Below are 19205 nucleotides of genomic sequence, written 5' to 3'. Positions count from 1 at the left end.
TCTTTAGGGATCTTCTTCCTGGGAGGCAGCTTCAGGCCTCACTGTGCCCCTGGGGCTCCTTCCCCTCTTCTCACTTCTGCACCTCCTGTACATCTTTCTTAGGGACTTGTAGCTAACAGCATGTTTAGGCTGCTGGCTAGAAAGAAAATCCAAGAGGAAGCATGGAGGAAACTCCTTCAGGGAACAGGCATTTAAAATAATAGCCCAAATTAGGAATATTTGGTTCTTTGACCTAAAATTACAATACTTTGAGCTGAGATGAATTTTCAGTGATTTTTCAATAAAATGTAGGATATGGAGGCAAAAAACTCCACATAAGGCCTCACTGAATCTAACCATTCAACCCGAGCTTGAGCAATGTCAGTCTTCACACACAAACAGGTTCCCCAGTCATTTAAGGTATGCATAACTGTGTATGTGGTGATAATTGTCTTTAGTAGAAGAACTGGAATTTTAGGGCACTTTGGGGCAACATTAGTTGAATTGCATGCTGTTAGGTACTACATCAAAGAAGGCAATGGCACCCCACTCTAGTACTCTTGCCTGGAAAATCCCATGGACGGAGGAGCCTGGTAGGCTGCAGTCCATGGGGTCGCGAAGTTGGGCATGACTGAGCAACTTCACTTTCACGCATTGGAGAAGGAAATGACAACCCACTCCAGTGTTCCTGCCTGGAGAATCCCAGGGACAGGGAGCCTGGTGGGCTTCCGTCTATGGGGTCGCACAGAGTTGGACACGACTGAAGCGACTTAGCAGCAGCAACAGGTACTACACAGTCTATGTATAGCCTACATCATACCATGCAGAATATAAAACAGGTCCAATGTAACACCATGGCAAGAGCGGTTGCTGTCACCTGTATTGTAATGGCATTGTAACACTGTGACTGTCTCACTGACTGACACTGAGACCAAGACAGACACAGAGGACGCTTCAGGGCAGTCCCTGGGAGAGATCTGTACCCCAGAGACAGAATTGATTGTTTACATCAGCTATGAAACTGCAAATACTCAATTACATTAGAAGGTGATAGGGCACTTTTGAAGTGTTTCTCACGTTACGTGATTAACAATTAGCCAGCCATCCATTCATTCAACAAGTATTTATTAAATACTAAAGTCTGTCTAGTCAAGGCTATGGTTTTTCCAGTGGTCACGTATGGATATGAGAGCTGGACTGTGAAGAAAGCTGAGTGCCGAAGAATTGATGCTTTTGAACTGTGGTGTTGGAGAAGACTCTGGAGAGTCCCTTGGATTGCAAGGAGATCCAACCAGTCCATCCTAAAGGAGATCAGTCCTGGGTGTTCACTGGAGGGACTGATGCTGAAGCTGAAACTCCAGTACTTTGGCCACCTCATGTGAAGAGCTGACTCATTGGAAAAGACTCTGATGCTGGGAGGGATTGGGGGCAGGAGAAGGGGATGACAGAGGATGAGATAGCTGGATGGCATCACTGACTCGATGGACATGAGTTCGGGCAAACTTCGGGAGTTGGTGATGGACAGGGAGGCTTGGCGTGCCGCGGTTCATGGGGTCGCAAAGAGTCAGACATGACTGAGTGACTGAACTGAACTGAGGTACCCTAGAGGAGGAAATGGCAACCCATTCCAGTATTCCTGCCTGAAAAATTCCATGGACAGAGGAACCTGGGAGGCTCCAGTCCAAGGGGATGCAAAGAGTCAGATGTGACTGATCAACTGAGCATGGACACAGTTACCAGACACTGTTTCAGCTCTTGAGGTAGTGTTACATAAGAGACACGATCCGTTTTCTCATTGAGGTTACGTTTTAAAGTGGACAGAGAACAGACAGATAAATAAATAAGGGAGGACAAAGTGATAAATGTAAGAGTGAAAAACAAAATTTGAGGTGCTGTGCAGCAACTGGTGGTCAGCTTCAGCTTTCCTGAGGCGTTGACACTTGAGTTCGAATCTGAATGACAATAAGGAACCTGCCACACCAGGATGTGGGAGAAGAATGTTCCCTGCAGAGGAAAGAGTGGAGACCGCAGGCAATGCGGCTGCTGTGCAAGATGAGCTCGGTGGTACCCCTGGAGCTCTCGAAGGGCTGGGATGCAGAAGAAGCTGGAAAGGGGATCAGGTGCTAGGCCTGAGGCAGGATGATGACCAAAAAAAAAAGAGGGTTTAAGAATGGAATAGAATGTGAAATAGAAGGAATATCAGAACCAGATAATATAGAAATGGAGACTGGAAACACTGAACTCGCCCCATGCATGGTTTTCATCTGGGTCTCGCTGTTTAGAACGATCTCTAATAAAGCTGATCTGCAGTGCCATTCTTTATCAGTCTTGAAATGAAGAATGTAGCACTTTTCGTTCTCTTTAAGAATCTGAGATTCTACTATAGTGCCCATTGGAATTTACCACTTTTTCCCTGATTACCAACATAGTACACATTTATGACAGAACATTTGGAAAATACAGATAAGCTAATGGAAGAAATTAAATCACTCCCAAACACAGCCACCCAAGGATAACTACTGTGAACAATTGGACACAGACTCTCTTGATTATACAGTGCAGTGATTCAGAATACAGGCTCTGGAGTCTGGGAGGAAATCATGACTTTATAACTTGCTAAATGAGAGTTCTTCATTTTCAGTCTATCTTAATTGCTTATAAAATGCCATGCAAATGTCTGCAATATCTTTAAGCCTCAGTTTTCTCATCTGCAGGATGAGAACAGTAATATTACCTTCCTCATAGGCCTGCTGGGAGGATTAAACGAGAATCCATGCAGAGCTCCTGAGGCAGTGGCTGGCACAGAGTATGTATTCCAAACACTCAGTTGTGTCTGATTCTTTGTGACCCCATGGACTATACAGTCCATGGAATTCTCCAGGCCAGAATACTGGATTGGGTAACCGTTCCCTTCTCCAGAGGATCTTCCCAACCCAGGGACCGAACCCAGGTCTCCCGCATTGCAGGCGGAGTTTTTACCAGCTGAGCCATCAGGGAAGTCATTCCAAACACATGAGGTATTAAGCTATTATAATTTTATGAACCTGGGATCATACTGTAAAGTTTTCAGTATATAAATGAGTATTCCAATTATCACTAGACATTTTACATGATCTTAATTATTTTTCTATGTTGTAGTTTTTAACAGTTATATAGCATTTTACTGTAGAGATAGTAATTTAGTTAATTCTGCTGTGGTACACTTGGGCTATTCCCAATTTTCACCACGTAAAATTCTACAGATAAAATATTGCAAACTTTTATGACTATTTTCCTAAGACAAATTCTAAGAAGTGGCTGGGTCAAGTGGCGTGTATATTTCCGAGACTCTGTGACACATTTTATTATGTCTTCTGCTAAGGATTTAGATTAAACCCTCAATAAGAATAATGTTGGGAAGTAAGCAGTTACATATGTGTGCAGTTTTGTAGGTCTGATTTACCCTCAGCTTGGTGAAATACAACCCCCACCCCCATGCCTCATGCCTTTTTCCCCACACCTGTTTACACCTTCTGGTCAACACCATCCTCTCTCATTCCTTAAGGAAGCTTCTAGGTTCCAGGCTTCCAGCTGAGCAAATATGCTTACAGTTTTCTGATTTGCTAGGAATTCTGCACTTAGTCACTCCACCTGAAGCTATAAACAGATAGCACTTTTAGTACATTAGAAATCCAAGCCCCTCATCTTATAATGAAGAAACTGAAGTGGAAGGGAGCAAATGCCTTGTTTAAGTCGGTCATCTGTTCCACGCCACTGCTGGACAGTAACTCAAAGCTAGCTCATTCCTTTATCTCTAGTACCTAGTTCAGCAGCCAACATGTATAGACAGCCACTAATGTTTGTGGATAACTACTTGAAGTAATTTACAGCCTTTTAAGATTTTGTAGCTGGAAAGGACTGTAGAGGTGTGGAAAAATGAGACTTACATGGATTAATGAGGTATATTAATGAGGTCTATTAATGTTCAGTCGCTCAGTTGTACCCAACTCTTTGCAACCCTCTGGACTGCAGCCCTCCAGGCTCCTCTGTCTATGGGATTTTCTAGGCAAGAACACTGGAGTGGGTTGCCATTTTCTTCTCCAAATGAGATATGATGTTTCGTTATTAGTGGCAAGTTGGAATAACAACTCTGGTCTCTCAATTCCCAGGACATACAAGGAGAAACCAGGAGAAAATCAGGCTTCCTGGGTTGAGATGGGCATCATGTAGAGAAGGGATTCACCTAAGTTTGCCTTGGTCCAGAGAGAGCAAAGCCAGGGGTAAGAAAACAGGTAGTTGCTGGCAGATCAATTTCAGCCTAATTCAGGGAAGACTTTTTAAATGGCAGGATTGTCCAAAACTGAAATAGGTTTTCTTGAAAAGGAGTTGTTCCTAACTGGAAATGTTCAAATAGAAACAGGGTATGTTTGAATAAATAATTTTTCAAGTATGTTTAAAAAGAAAAATTGTTTTGTGTGACTGGTTGGAATAGATGGCATCTCCACCAAAACTAAGATTAAGTGATTTTATGAATAGACAGAAGGACAATTTTTTTCTTGTTGATACATTACTTTGCACTTATGTTGTTTTAGTTGAACCCATTGTCTCCTCCTTACAAATAGGAATAGATAAATTCTAAAGTCTTTTCTTCCCCAAGAATCTATGGTTCTAAATAATCTTTTTAGTGCTAATTCAGTGTATTATACACAGTAGGAGTTCAAAAGAAACTTAAATTCTTTTAAGTCAGAAAATTCTACATTTAAGATAAATTGAGCTACAGCCTCCATGCAGTTGAATAATTTGAACTCAGCTGGTTTCAATCAAATCTATCAGTTGATCACATTCAAGAGCACTAAATATGCATAACTTTTTTTTAATAAAAAGGTTAAAACTAAAAGAAGAAATTTGGGTGGACTGTACTGTGATGAGATTAAAGTGTTCTCTTACTAGGTTTCTGACTGATGATATGAAATTTAACTGGAATTATTTCCTAGAATATAGAGAACTTTTTAATATTAAATTGCTAGTATGATCTAATTGCACTTCAAGTATGAAATTACTGAAAGACTGCCCATTGTATAATACTTTCATCCGAATTCTAGTGGTAAGACTGACACATAAATGAACCATATTACAGGAATACTTTCAATTTGCAAGACTTCCCATCAATAATAGAAACGGAGGTCCTGACAAGTTCATACTTGGATTGGGTGAAAAGCTCCACTCTCAAATAGTCATCTAGCAAAGCTTTGGTGGGAATCATAGATGGTGCCTGTGATGCACTCTTTGCAAATCTAACCAGGACGGAAATGGATAAAAAAACAGCCAAGGATGCCTTTTTTGGCTTCCCTTTTCCCTTTCTTTCTTTCTTCCCCCACCCCCTCTCTTATTAGAAGGGTAAACAAGGAAAAGGAATGTTCAAATTAAGTATTTATTAACATTGTCATTGTTTTGAACACTCTTAACAGTAAAAAAAAAAAGAAAGAAAGAAAGAAAGAAAGAAAAATTATGGCTCAAGTCAAGATGGGCTATCATTGATTAGAATTTCTCAGCCCTGCCTTTTTTCCCCACCCAGTGAGGAAAATGTATATTTCAGGATTAGCAAGAGCTTCTGTGTTTCAGACATTGTCCTAGATGTCTGAGAAAAAAAAAATCAGGCATGAAGCTTGACCTCATAGAAGCTAGCAAATGCATAGCATAGGTTCATCACGGGAGCCTGATGAGACTCAGAGTTCTTCCTGACCCAAAACTCCAGTCACTGCTAATCTACCACAGAATTTTAAGAGTTGACAACTATTAGTCACCCCATGTAGGAAGTCAAAAGTTCTCTGGTAACCAGGTCTCATTCTAACAATTATAGTCATGGTTTGCTCATGTCTATAAAGACTCATTTCAACCTAGAGGGCTGAAGGGAGCTCAAAAGGGAGGCAATAGATGTATACTTGATTCATGTTGCTGATTCACGTTGTTGTACGGCAGAAACCAACACAACATTGTAAAGCAATTATCCTCCAATTTTTAAAAAAAAGACCTACTTCATATATATCTTGTTTGATTTTTTTGAATTCCACTCTCAGAAACATGAAACCGAAAAAATAAACCAAAAAGCTACCTCCACAGCTGCTTTCGCTCTTTCAAATTCTTCTTCTAAGGAGTGGTTTCTGGACAGCAAGGCGCTCCCCCAGCGCTGCTCTTTGGTCAGTCGAGCCTGAAATAAACCAAACACAATTTTGGAATCACGTAATATAAAATACAAACATTTTTCCTTTTCTCATAGTACCCTAGGCTTTAAGAAGCACCTGTGACTGACGTTACTTTTGGAGTACTTTGCAAGCGGAACGCTTCTTAAACGGGGATGGTGCCAAAATGTGCGCCCGGCTCACACGGAGGGATCTTCTAACAGAAGAGTCTCAGCCGAGGTCATATTAAAACATCCACACCCAGGCCTTACCGCCCAAAGATCTTACATCTCATTGGTCTAGGTTCAAGGCGTTGATAGGTTAGGAAGTCTCCCTATGGCTGGAGAATCTCCGTTATAGAATACACCAGGAAGCCGATGTTTGCGCTTTCGGCTTGTTAGGAGGATCAGCCTCAGGTGAAGCTGTGAAGGCTGCAGCCACGGAAGGTAGCTGCTAGGCCTTTCTCCTTACACTTGAGCTGGGCTTCACGCTATATTTTCTTTCCTTTGCCTTTCCTCTCTTGGCACACATGTGTCTCATGCCACGTTTCCTCAGGTCACTGCTCTCTGCTAAATAGTCACTTGGATAAAATCATGTCTGGTAATGCCAACTGCTTTATCACAATTAACAGGAAATGGGATACACAACTTAGCTAAATGCAAATATTTCCAGAAGATCCCCCACAAAGAGTTTGCTAGAATTTAAAAAATATCTATTTTAAATTTCACAATGATTACATTCTTTTTGAAAAAAATTAATCATTGTAAATCAGAGGCATAATTCTAGACCTTTCCCCCTTGCATTTGCATGTATATTTATGCACCCATGGATAGAATATCACAGTATTTCAAAAAGCTTTTGGAAATGTAAATAGTGCTATTCTGTGGCTTTTTTCTATCCAGCAATGTACCATGGAGAGTCTTCACATGTTGCACTCCTAGACCTACCTCAGTCTTTTCCCAAGGATTTCCTAGTGTATACACTGTGTGTTGATTAGAACTCTCTCCATGAGCATTGAATGTTTCTGACTTTTCTCCATGTAATTGCTTGTTTTCTTACCTATCTTCTTCTCTGATCCTCTTGCTCTGCTGTGGGGTTCACAGGGGGAGGACTTTGGTAACTGTTGTACTGCCCCAGCCTGAGCCCAGGGTCTGACAAGTGATACACGCCCCAAAGATGCCTGTGGATGGACTGCGGGAGGAGGCCCAGCACTGCTAAGGCAGCTAGGCCTTGGGGAGCAGGGGGAGAGAGGCTCGGAGTCAAGTCCCCCACCCCCTTTCACTGCAGGGCAGGGGTGGCTCCTTGGCCATGTGGGAGATTGCTGTCCTGCAGGGATGTTCAACCCCTGCTTCTAGGGGAATTACTTGAAAAGTCCTGGGCCCCACGCCAGACCAATGAAGTGATCTTTGAAGGTGGGGCCCAGAAATTAAATGTTTGAAAACTTCTGTGGTGATTTTTAAAAGTAGCCACATTCGAAAACCAAAACTATGGCAAAACTTTGCTCTCCACCCAGCACTTACTATCTATTCTGTTCAGTTGCTTTTCATTCTTTCTCCACCATTAGTGGTCCTCAAGAGGAAGCCCCCTCTTTAGTGATTACATAGTATTCAATCCCGGGGTTGGGAAGATCCCTTGGAAGAAGAAATGGCAACCCACTCCAGTATTCTTGCCTGGGAAATCTCATGGACAGAAGAGCCTGGCAGGCTACACACCATGTCTGATTTGTAAAGAATTGGACACGACATAGAGACTGAACAACACCAATACCAGGGCTGACTACCTGCCAGACGCTGCTTCAAGTCCTTTACCTACTAGAACTCATGTCTTTTCAACAACCCGAGGTAAGTACTAGCATTGACTTCATGACCCTGAAGCACAGAGAGCTGACTTGACTTGCCCCTGGTCTCACAGCTGGCTAAGTGGTAGGACCATTGCTTCTGGGCCATGCTCAAAACCACTGCATGCGCTGCCTCTCACAGGAGGCTGTGCTCAACTGGCCATTTTAGGAAGATGCAAAATATAGAAAAGCTGTCCCTTGGAGACAGGGACATTCATGCAAGGTTGAGAGAGCTAGCCAAGAAGCTGTCTAGAATACTGTGGGCTGAAAATAATAAGAATAAAGTAATTACTAGGAATGTTTCTGAGCATAAACAAGTCTTAGACTGCCTTCTGCTTTAATGGATGTGAAAGGTTAATTTATTGGAACACTAATTTATGTTTTCTCCTCCTTGATGTATTTATTCCCTGCTGTATCCCTGGCCCTTCCTTCTAAGAGTAGGTGCTCCACAAATAATCAGTAAATATTTGTTGAAAATATACTGTCAGGGAATACATGAGTGACCAAATTAAAGGTATTTCTCTTCCCTACTCCCAGAAGGTAGCTGTGTGTTCTCAGTCAAAGTCTCATGGCCAATCTGGAGGCTAAGGAGAGTCTATAGGAGATTGAAAGGGACTTGATTTTTGTACTGTACCTGGACTGGCAGATGTCTGTGCTAGTAAACCCTGGTTTGGGGGTGGGGTGGGGGTGGCTGCAGGATGCCCTAGTGGGGTTCCTGGTAAAGAGTGATGCCTGTGAGTAGCTCAGGATTGAGGCAGTGCCTGTGGTCAGAAAAGGGAGGGTGATGAAGGCAGGTCAAGGCATTGATGCTACTGCCTTGGCATCAGTGCCTTGCTCACTGGTGGGCGAGGCCCAGTGACCTCCCAAACAAGCATCCTACCTTATTCTCTGGGCCCTGTGGAAGCTACTGTATTTTTCTAATCCAGAAAATCGAGTCAGGAAGGGGAAGACTGACACAGGCTCCAGAGATTAGGATATGAACATATCTTTTATGGGGGCCACCATTCAGCCCACTGCCACCCTCATCTGACACTCTTGGGTGACAATATATTTGTTTAACAAATATAAAGGTGCAGATGATTTATAACCTTTTAGAACTGATAACCTATTAGGATCTTACAGCCTGGTAGAGAAGTTAATGCCAAAGGTGATATGACTTTATTGTCTTATAGACAGTTAATCAACCTTGTATCTAACTTGGTAAACTTTTCATTTTGATTTTTCTTTCCCAACTGGCTCCTTAAATCTCTGTTCCTTATTCCTTTGCTTTTAGAACCAACTCTTTTATTTTCCTGCAGGTTTGTTCATGAAATAAATACTCATTGAGATAAAGTTAAAAAAAAATGGACACACGTGGTAAGAAATAAACTTTGTGCATTTATATAATAAAGACATTAGGAGAAGGAAGAGGAAGCATTAACATTTTTGTCCCCAAGGCACCTCCTTTAATTAGAGGCACTTTTCACCTGTGAAATATGATCTGTCTTTCCTGTGAAGCCTGACCGAACAGGACTCCATTACTGTCACTGGCTTCCGTTCATCAATGTTTCATGACCCAAGTGGATTATGAATCACAGGATGCAAAGGGCACCATACATCAGGAAGAAGAAAATCTCTCAGGATTCTAGACTTACAGTTTATGTTCTCTTAACTGCCCAAAACAGTAACTGTAAATATAATCTTACCGTGCAAATGAAATTTTGTTTTGATAGTACAGTTACTATTTAGGTAAATGCTATTTCCCACATTGTTAGGAAAGCCTTATGTTATTACTAATTTGAATGTTAGCTACCTCACATTTTAAAGCCATCTATTTTTCCTAAGGAAGCATAAAATAAATTTATAAAATGTAAGTAGATACTGAATGTAAACAGAGGCAGTTTGCAAGCTGAGGGTAGTATACATCTAAAGGTTCTAAAACTTTTTAGCAACTCAGCAATGTGCCCAGACATGCTGATTTAGGACTGAGAATGAAAAACAGACTAAACACACAGTCAAGAATAGCCTTCTTTTTGAACTATATATATATATATATATATATATTTACATCTAATTTCATTACGGGCAAAACTGCAATATGGAAAAACATAAATAATGCTAGTAAACTGCAGATATGTCTTAATATTTAACTAGAGGAATGATAAACAGGATAGTTACACCTGTAAGTTTGACTTGCAGCTGTTTTGGTAGCACAATGGCTGTAATAGCAGTTCTTAAGCTTTAGTGTGCATTAGAATCACCATTAGAATCACCCACAGGTCACCTTCAATTTGCAGGGCTCCACCCCTTGGGTTTCTGAGTCAGTAGGTGTGGGATGGGGCTATAGAATTGTCATTTCTAACAAGTTCCCAAGTGATACTGACACTGCTGGTTTAGGGACCACACTGTGAGAATTTCTGATCTAGGAACTGACATTATGTGTATGTGGGTGGAACTCTGGAGTTCACAAATATACTCCGACATAGTCATTTCTTTCCTTCTTTGCATGGTTTTGAGAAAGGCTCTGCACTTAACAGTTACCTCCTGGAAGTGCTTTGGCTTTAAAAACAGCATTTTAATTCATTTAAGATAATTGGATTTTAGGGTATTACAGTCTCCAAAGAAGGAAAGCATTTAATTCCCCCAGCTGTTGATTGCACTGAATGATCAGCACTAGGTGAAGGGAGAGAAGAAAGAATTAAATAACTCTGAAAATAATATTATGCTTTATTCTCTTTATTAAAAGTTATGACTGTGATCAAAGCAGTCATATGATCAAAACAGTCAAATATGATTTGCAAAGGACTGTATTTGTGGCTGTGGTTGTCCTAGCATAATTTTCTTGGCTCACATCTAAAGCCATCATTCATAGCTCCTCATACAATTGATAGATATCTTCCACCAAAACACATTTTAAAAAGGCTCAGTATCTTTCTGAAGGGATTGGATGAGAAAAGGGATTTGCTTAACTGTAGAGAAGAAAAATATAACAACTAGCAGAGATTATATAACAGTCATTAAAAAGTCTCTCTAAAGTCAGTTTCAGTTCAGTTCAGTTCATTTCAGTTCAGTCACTCAGTCATGTCCGACTCTTTGTGACCCCGTGAATTGCAGCACGCCAGGCCTCCCTGTCCATCACCACTCCCGGAGTTCACTCAAACTCATGTCCATCGAGTTGGTGATGCCATCCAGCTATCTCATCCTCTGTCATCCCCTTCTCCTCCTGCCCCCAATCCCTCCCAGCATCAGAGTCTTTTCCAATGAGTCAACTCTTTTCATGAGGTGGCAAAAATACTGGAGTTCAAGCTTTAGCATCATTCCTTCCAAAGAACACCCAGGACTGATCTCCTTTAGAATGGACTGGTTGGATCTCCTTGCAGTCCAAGGGACTCTCAAGAGTCTTCTCCAACACCACAGTTCAAAAGCATTAATTCTTTGGCACTCAGCTTTCTTCACAGTCCAACTCTCACATCCATACATGACTACTGGAAAAACCATAGCCTTGACTAGACAGATCTTTGTTGGCAAAGTAATGTCTCTGCTTTTTGCCTGGGGTCAAATCCTGGTTTATCGTTTACTATTAAATGGTGACCTTGGTTTGTGAGATCTTGTTGTTGTTCAGTTGCTAAGTCCTGTCTGACTCCTTGCAACCCCATGGACTACAGCACACCAGGCTTCCCTGTCCTTCACTATCTCCCAGGGTTTGATCAAACTCATGTCCATTGAATCAATAATGTCATCTTACTGTCTCATACTCTGTTGCCCCCTCCTCCTCCTGCCTTCAATCTCTCCCAGCATCAAGGTCTTTTCCAATGAGTTGGGTCTTATGCATCTGGTGGCCAAAATATTGGAGCTTCATCTTCAGCATCAGTCAGTTCAGTCACTCAGTTGTGTCCAACTCTTTGTCACCCCATGGACTGCAGCACACCAGGCTTCCCTGTTCATCATCAACTCCCTGAGCTTTCTCAAACTCATGTTCATCGAGTCAGTGATGCCATCCACCATCTCATCCTCTGTCATCTCCTTCTCCTCCCACCTTCAATCTTTCCCAGCATCAAGGTCTTTTCCAAAGAGTCACTTCTTTGATTCAGGTGGCCAAAGTATAGGAGCTTCAGCTTCAGCTTCAGTCCTCCCAATCAATATTTAGGACTGATTTCCTTTAGGACTGACTGGTTTGATCTCCTTGCAGTCCAAGGGACTCTCAAGAGTCTTCTCCAACACCACAGTTCAAAAGCATCAATTCACACAAAATTCAACACAAAGCTTTCTTTATGGTCCAAACTCAAATCTATACATGACTACTAGAAAAGTCATAGCTTTGATTATATGGACCTTTGTTGGTAAAGTTATGTCTCTGCTTTTTAATATGCTGTCTAGGCTCATCATAGACACTTAATGAGGAGCAAGACACTTCCAAGGAGCAAGTGTCTTTTGATTTCATGGTGGCAGTCACCGTTTGCAGTGATTTTGAAGCCCCAGAAAATTGTCTGTCACTGTTTCCATTGTTTCCCCATCTATTTGCCATGAAGTGATGGGACTGGATGCCATGTTCTTCGATTTTTGAATGTTGAGTTTTAAGCCAGCTTTTTCACGCTCCCTTTCACCTTCATCAAGAGACTCTGTAGTTCCTCTTTGTTTTCTGCCATAAGGATGGTGTCATCTGCATATCTGAGGTTATTGGTATTTCTCCTCGCAATCTTGAATCCAGATTGTGCTTCATCCAACCTGGCATTTCTCATGATGTACTCTTTATACAGGTTAAATAAGCAGGTTGAAAATATATAGCTTTGACATACTCCTTTCCCAATTTGGAACCACTCTGTTGTTCTATGTCTGGTTCTAACTGTTGCTTCTTGGCCTGCATACAGACTTCTCAGGAGGCAGGTAATGTGGTTTGGTATTCCTATCTCTTTAAGAATTTTCCACAGTTTGTTGTGATCCACAAGTCAAAGGCTTTGGTCAATGAAGCAGATATTTTTCTGGAATTCTCTTGCTTTTTCTATGATCCAGCAGGTGTTGGCAATTTGATCTCTGGTTCCTCTGCCCTTTCTAAATCCAGCTTGAACTTCTGGAAGTTCTCGGTTCATGTACTGCTGAAGCCTAACTTGAAGCATTTTGAGCATTACCTTGCTAGCATGTGAGATGAGTGCAATTGTGTGGTAGTTTGAACATTCTTTGGCATTGCCTTTCATTGGAATGAAAAGTGACCTTTTCCAGTCCTGTGGCCACTGCTGAGTTTTCCAAAGTTGCTGGCATATTGAGTGGAACGCTAAAACAGGATCATCTTTTAGGATTTGAAATAGCTCAGCTGGAATTCCATCACCTCCACTAGCTTTGTTTGTAGTGATGCTTCCTAAGGCCCACTTGACTTTGCACTCCACGATGTCTGGCTCTAGGTGAGTGATCACATCATCATGGTTAGTGTTAGTCGCTCAGTCGTGCCCGACTCTTTGCGACCCCATGGACTGCAGCCCCTCTGTCCATGAGATTTTCCAGGCAAGGATACTGGAGTGGGTTGCCATTTCCTTCTCCAGGGGATCTTCTCAACCCAGGGATCGAACCTGGGTCTCCTGCACTGCAGGCAGATTCTTTACCAACTGAGCTACAAGGGAAGCCCCTTCATCATGGTTATCTGGGTCATTAATATCTTTTTTGTATAGTTCTGTATATTCTTGCCACATCTTCTTAATATCTTCTGCTTTTGTTAGGTCCATATGGTTTCTGTCCTTTAGTGTGCCCATCTTTGTGTGAAATGTTCCTTTGGTATCTCTAATTTTCTTGAGGAGATCTCTTGTCTTTCCCATTCTATTGTTTTCCTATATTTCTTTGCATTGTTCACTTAGGAAGGCTTTCTTATCACTCTTGCTATTCTTTGGAACTGTGTATTCAGATGGATATCTTTCCTTTTCTCCTTTGCGTTTTGCTTTTCTTCTTTTCTCAGTTATTTGTAAGCCTTCCTCAGACAACCATTTTGCCTTCATGCATTTCTTCTTCTTGGGGATGGTTTTGCTCACCGCCTCCTGTACAGTGTCATGAACCTCCGTCCATAGTTCTTCAGGCACTCTATCAGATCTAATCTCTTGAATCTATTTGTCACTTCCATTGCATAATTGTAAGGGATTTGGTTTAGGTCATACCTGAATGGCTTAGTGGTTTTCCCTACTTTCTTCAATTTAAGTCTGAATTTGGCAATAAGGAGTTCATGATCTGAGCCACAGTCAGCTCCTGGTCTTGTTTTTGCTGATAGAACTTCTCCATTTTTGGCTGCAAAGAATATAATCAATCTCATTTCAGTACTGATCATCTGGTGAGGTCCATGTATAGAGTCTTCTCTTGTGTTGTTGGAAGAGGGTGTTTGCTATGACCTGTGCATTCTCTTGGCAAAACTTGGTTAGCCTTTGCCCTGCTTCATTCTGTATTCCAAGGCCAAATGTGCCTGTTACTCCAGGTATCTCTTGACTTCCAGTCCTCTATGATGAGAAGAACATCTTTTTTGGTGTTAGTTCTAGAAGGTCTTGTAGGTCATCATAGAACTGTTCAGCTTCTTCAGCATTAGTGGTTGGGGCACAGACTTGGATTGCTGTGATATTGAATGGTTTACCTTGGAAACGAACTGAGATGATCAGCATCAGTCCTTCCAATGAATATTGAGTTCATTTCCTTTAGGATTGACTGACTTGATTTGATCTGCTTGCTGTTCAAGGGACTCTCAAGAGTCTTCTCCAGCACCACAGTTTGAAAGCATCAATTCTTTGGTGCTCAGCCTTCTTTATGTTCCAACTCTTACATCTGTACATGACTATTGGAAAAACCATAGCTTTGAATATACAGACCTTTGCTGGTGAAGTGTTATCATTTTTCTGCTTAGGGCTTATCAGGTGTGACTTTGGAAATTCGATTTAAAAAAAACCTGTGTTTAGAACTCTTTTGTTTAATCTGGACTCATGATAGAACAGATCATCTAAACACTTTCTTCATTAAGATGGCTATGATATTTTTTCTTAATCAGCCAGCAGACATTTATCATTGAACGTACAGAAAAAAGGTGTACCTTTTGTGTCAAGAGCAGATTCCCAGAGCTTTGTGCAAAGGTGGGTAGCCCATGGTTCCTGTCTGCCTCCAACCATGCAATTCTATGTTATGGACTATCAAGGCAAATCAGGACTGATTTTTAAAGAAGATGAACAGTCTACTAGCAAACACAACTAAAAATTATTTTTTGAAACTAGCTTCAAATGCTAAAGGAATAAAAATTTATCCTTTCTTTTTTCCCATCTTTAACCACTAGCCTCTATTTTCAAATTTTTAAAAATGAAAAACATTTTGTTTCTCCTTTTTGTTAGCATTCTTTATGTTTCCACTATATAAAAAGTATTTGTTGAGTACCTAGTATGTGCAGATTATCTACTATGAAAATGATCTTCAGCTTTCTTTCTTATTGCCCTCCTGCTGACCTTGTCTTTCTGCCTTCTTGGTTTTGTTACTTCTTTCCATCTTCTCTTGCTTTCTTCCTCACTGGTAGCTCACTGTGTGTTGCCAGGAGGGTAAGAGGCATGCTGATGTGGCTCCTGTGCTGTCTTCCAAAAAGCAAAACTATGTTTATATTTATAGTGTATTATCTAATTGTTTCTACTAGATATAAAGTTCTTCATACTTCTTAAAATCTGTCTCATCTTTCAAGCTTTTCCACTGCCTCACTTATGGCTTTATGGATGGCAGGCATTGTCTTCTTCATTAAATTGAAAAGGAATGGCATAGAAGTCATTAGCATTTCTAAGAGCAAGAGGTTGAGAATGAATTTGGGAGGGGAGGTGCAAAAATGTGCATGGCCTCAGATCAGATGACAATCCTAATTCATCTTCAGATTTTCTGGAAGAAAGTGATATTTTTTAAAACCACTTAACTCATATTAACCCTATAAATTAAGTAATAACCAGGGCTTGCATTGAGAAGGGAAATCGATGATCTGTGAGTTCTCTTAGGTAGAGAAGTCTGATGTGGCTGATAAGAGGTGGCGTGGGATGAAGAACAAGGACTTTAGAAGCTGATGGGTTTGATCTGAGTGCTGGCTCCTCTCCATCTTAGCTGTGTCACCTTGGGAAAACTACTTCTGTTCTCTGAGATGCATTGCTCATTAATGGAGAGAACGTTAATTCTCAAGATTATTGTAAACATTTCAAATAGTATATTAGGAATATCTTATATTACTATTAGTATGCCTTTCCTTTTTCACTACTTCAAAAATTTAGAAAATATATCTGCACTTTTAAAGTTTAAACTGTTCTGGTTTGGAACACTGCCAACTTGATGGAATTATGACAATGTGGAAGGAAGTATTTGCTCTGCCAAAATCAGCAGAATCAGAGTGATTCTGTTCACTCTGATTCAAATACTGAGTCAGGATTATGACTCAGTATTTGAGAGCCAGGCTGCCTCACTTTCTCATGTAGTCCAGCTTAGGTTAAGAAGAGCTTGTCTTGGAGCTGTCCTTCCAGTGTCCATACTTGAAAAAGAAATTTGTGAACCATCACTCTTTGGTGGAAGTTGGTTCTTTTTTATTTTTTTTTTTGCCTTACCACTATCTCAATTCCTTCATGGAAAAAGCTAATTTTATACCATTGAAGAATTTCTTCAATTCTTCAAAAATCTTTAAATTTTTCAGATATCATAATTTCTTGAAATGGTTAGCTGCAGGGAATACAAATTACACAGTCTGCATAATATCAAGAAACTTTATTCTTCAATATACAGAGATTATAGAATTTATTATAATCTCCTGTCACTCTGATTAGTGTATTCAAAGCACTATTTGAAAGAGATTAGTCTATGCTTTTCTTTTTCCTCATTTTGAAAAGAAAATAAACCAACATAAGAATTGTTCTCATTGTTAGCTTTCATTCTCTTTGTGATTTTGAAATATGATTTTTAAGCAAGGCTTTTAAATAGCTCCTCACCTGTTGAACTAAGATTATTTATGTTGGCTTGAGAGAGAATACATTTCCTTGATTTTCCTGTGAACCATCTGAGTGTTAGTGGAGCAGTAAAAAAATTTTGATGAGCTGAAATTTTTTACTTGAATAGTTTGCAAGTCAGTTTTAAGTCAAATTTTCATACTGCTTCATCATCTTATTTATGTAAAGAGATCATATATTTAAGAGCAGTATGCTAAGAGTAAAAACACCTTTCTGTTTTTTTATTACAGGTAGATAAGTCAGTCTATTTTCTTGCTGTTCCATTTGAGTGACTTAATATTCTAAATGATTAAATCCCAAATTCATGAAATTTTCCTAATTTAACCATAGGCTGGAATTACAACTAGGAGGTTATAAATTTGCTTAGTTTAGGCAAATCTTGTTAAGTGAACATGCAGCATTAAAAAAAAATAATTTAAAGGATAAACGCTTTACAAATAATTGGTAACTTTCTAAAAGGATTCACTATGATTTATCCAGACAGAACTATCTCAGGGCAATTAGCATTATGTTTTGGAGAACAATTTTGGGACTCTCATACAAAATTTCCAAAGCATATTGTGTTTGCTTAAAGGCACACCAGTGGGTAAGTGGACAATGTGGTGGGATGAAATCAGACAACCAGCAGGGGAGTAGCAGTCACTGGAATAATAAGATGACTGCATTGTGGGTCTCCATGGCAACCGAGGACCCCAGCTGATCCTCCACCCCTCCAGCTCCCCGTGGAACAGCCCACCTGTGCCAGGTCTCCCCCTGCTGCAGAAATAAGTATTCTCTTGCCACATTAAACTGTTCCAAGGATTCCAGTTTATGAAACAGCACCAATTACTTTACCTGAATCTAAATCTCTATGCACTTATCAAGAAATGTTTCTCTAATAGATGTTATCAATTTGCTTTTTTGAAAGATACATTTAAATGAACATGGTACCTTTACAATTCATTAAGCTTCCCAGGGTTATTTGTTCTGAAAGTTAGCTGACTCATTTTCTTGCCGAGTTCCGGGAGCAGTAATGCCCACCTCTCTCTTGTAGGGTTGCTGTTGATGACTTAGAACTGTTTCCAGATGCCTTGAGTTTTCTTTCTATCTGTGTCCGCCTTCTCTTGGCCACTAACTGGTTGTGGCCAGTTTTTCTTAGTCCCAGTATGGCTTAGTTTCCCCCTTTATAAAATGGGGGTAATAAATACACTTACAATCAAATCATTTGTTAGGATCAAAAGAGCTAATTAATACATATTAGAAGGCCTTCTGATAGCACTCAATAATATTTGCTATTATCATGGTTTTCCCTTTACTCACTTCAGACAACGTATCTCCTCTCTTAGTTTCAGTATCTTATCTAATAAACTCAGGAAAATTTCTTTTGCTCATTTCATCCTACTTATTTCCACTGAGATTATAGATGTGTGAATGTGGATACATTTCTTGAGATCTTTTTGGTTTTAGATCAAGGCTGTATACCCTTGTAAAGTGTTTGAGCAAATGAAAAGATTGAGATTGACTTGGGTTTTCTTGGCACAGCCTTAACCATAGGAGGTAACTAGTTATAGGCAAGTCAGTTACACTGAAGTTGAGGGTCAAATAGTGGACAGACAGGTCTGGTTTACTTATATGAGGGATTAGTTGGGTGCCCCAATAAAAGGATTTTGACTCTACCAAGATTCTTTAGAGACAAAGTAAGGCTAAAAATAATTCACAGGATTTTTTGAGTATTAGGTGTAATATCGGGTTGGCTAAAACATTCGTTTCAGTTTTCCTGTAGGATGTTATCGAAAAACCAAAACAAACTTTTTGGCCAATCCAATATGTGAAAAGCACATAGTGGAGTCCCTAATACTTAGTGCTGCCAAGTCGCTTCAGTCGTGTCCGACTCTTCGCGACCCCATGGACTGCAGCCTACCAGGCTCCTCCGTCCATGGGATTTTCCAGTCAAGAGTACTGGAGTGGGTTGCCATACAAATGGTAGTATTATCATGATTGCTCATACTACACTTAGTAATTCCTTAGCATCACATTTATTTTAATGTGATGGCCAGAATCCTGATGTGTAAATACCTTGTCCCACAGGGCATAGATGTGAATGAATGTTCAAGATGTACTTTCCTCTTCTTTGCGTCTGTTACATAAACAATGCTAATGCTGGAGCAGAACAAATTTTGTATTGAAAAATAATGGAACAGTAAATGGTAGGACAAGGGAAAAAAGTGCTAAGTAGTAAGTTCACTGACACATTTTCCAGCCAAATCTATCTATCTTTCTACCTACCTACCTACCCACCTA

At 40.3% G+C, this 19205-nt stretch overlaps 1 protein-coding gene across 7 annotated transcripts in view; it reads right to left on the bottom strand.

Annotated features, from left to right (window-relative positions):
• Window positions 1-19205, bottom strand: part of PEX5L (peroxisomal biogenesis factor 5 like) — a 281260-nt gene that overhangs the window by 88923 nt on the left and 173132 nt on the right. For all 7 annotated transcript variants that reach the window (XM_013964473.2, XM_018047532.1, XM_013964476.2 and 4 more), the window contains one exon: window positions 6071-6166. In XM_013964473.2, coding sequence (XP_013819927.1) covers window positions 6071-6166 — 96 coding nt within the window. The remainder of the gene's footprint in view (window positions 1-6070; window positions 6167-19205) is intronic.

Source organism: Capra hircus, chromosome 1 (genome assembly GCF_001704415.2).
Source record: "Capra hircus breed San Clemente chromosome 1, ASM170441v1, whole genome shotgun sequence".
NCBI classification, from domain to species: Eukaryota; Metazoa; Chordata; class Mammalia; order Artiodactyla; family Bovidae; genus Capra; species Capra hircus.
This window is presented reverse-complemented; position numbering and strand designations above follow the sequence as displayed.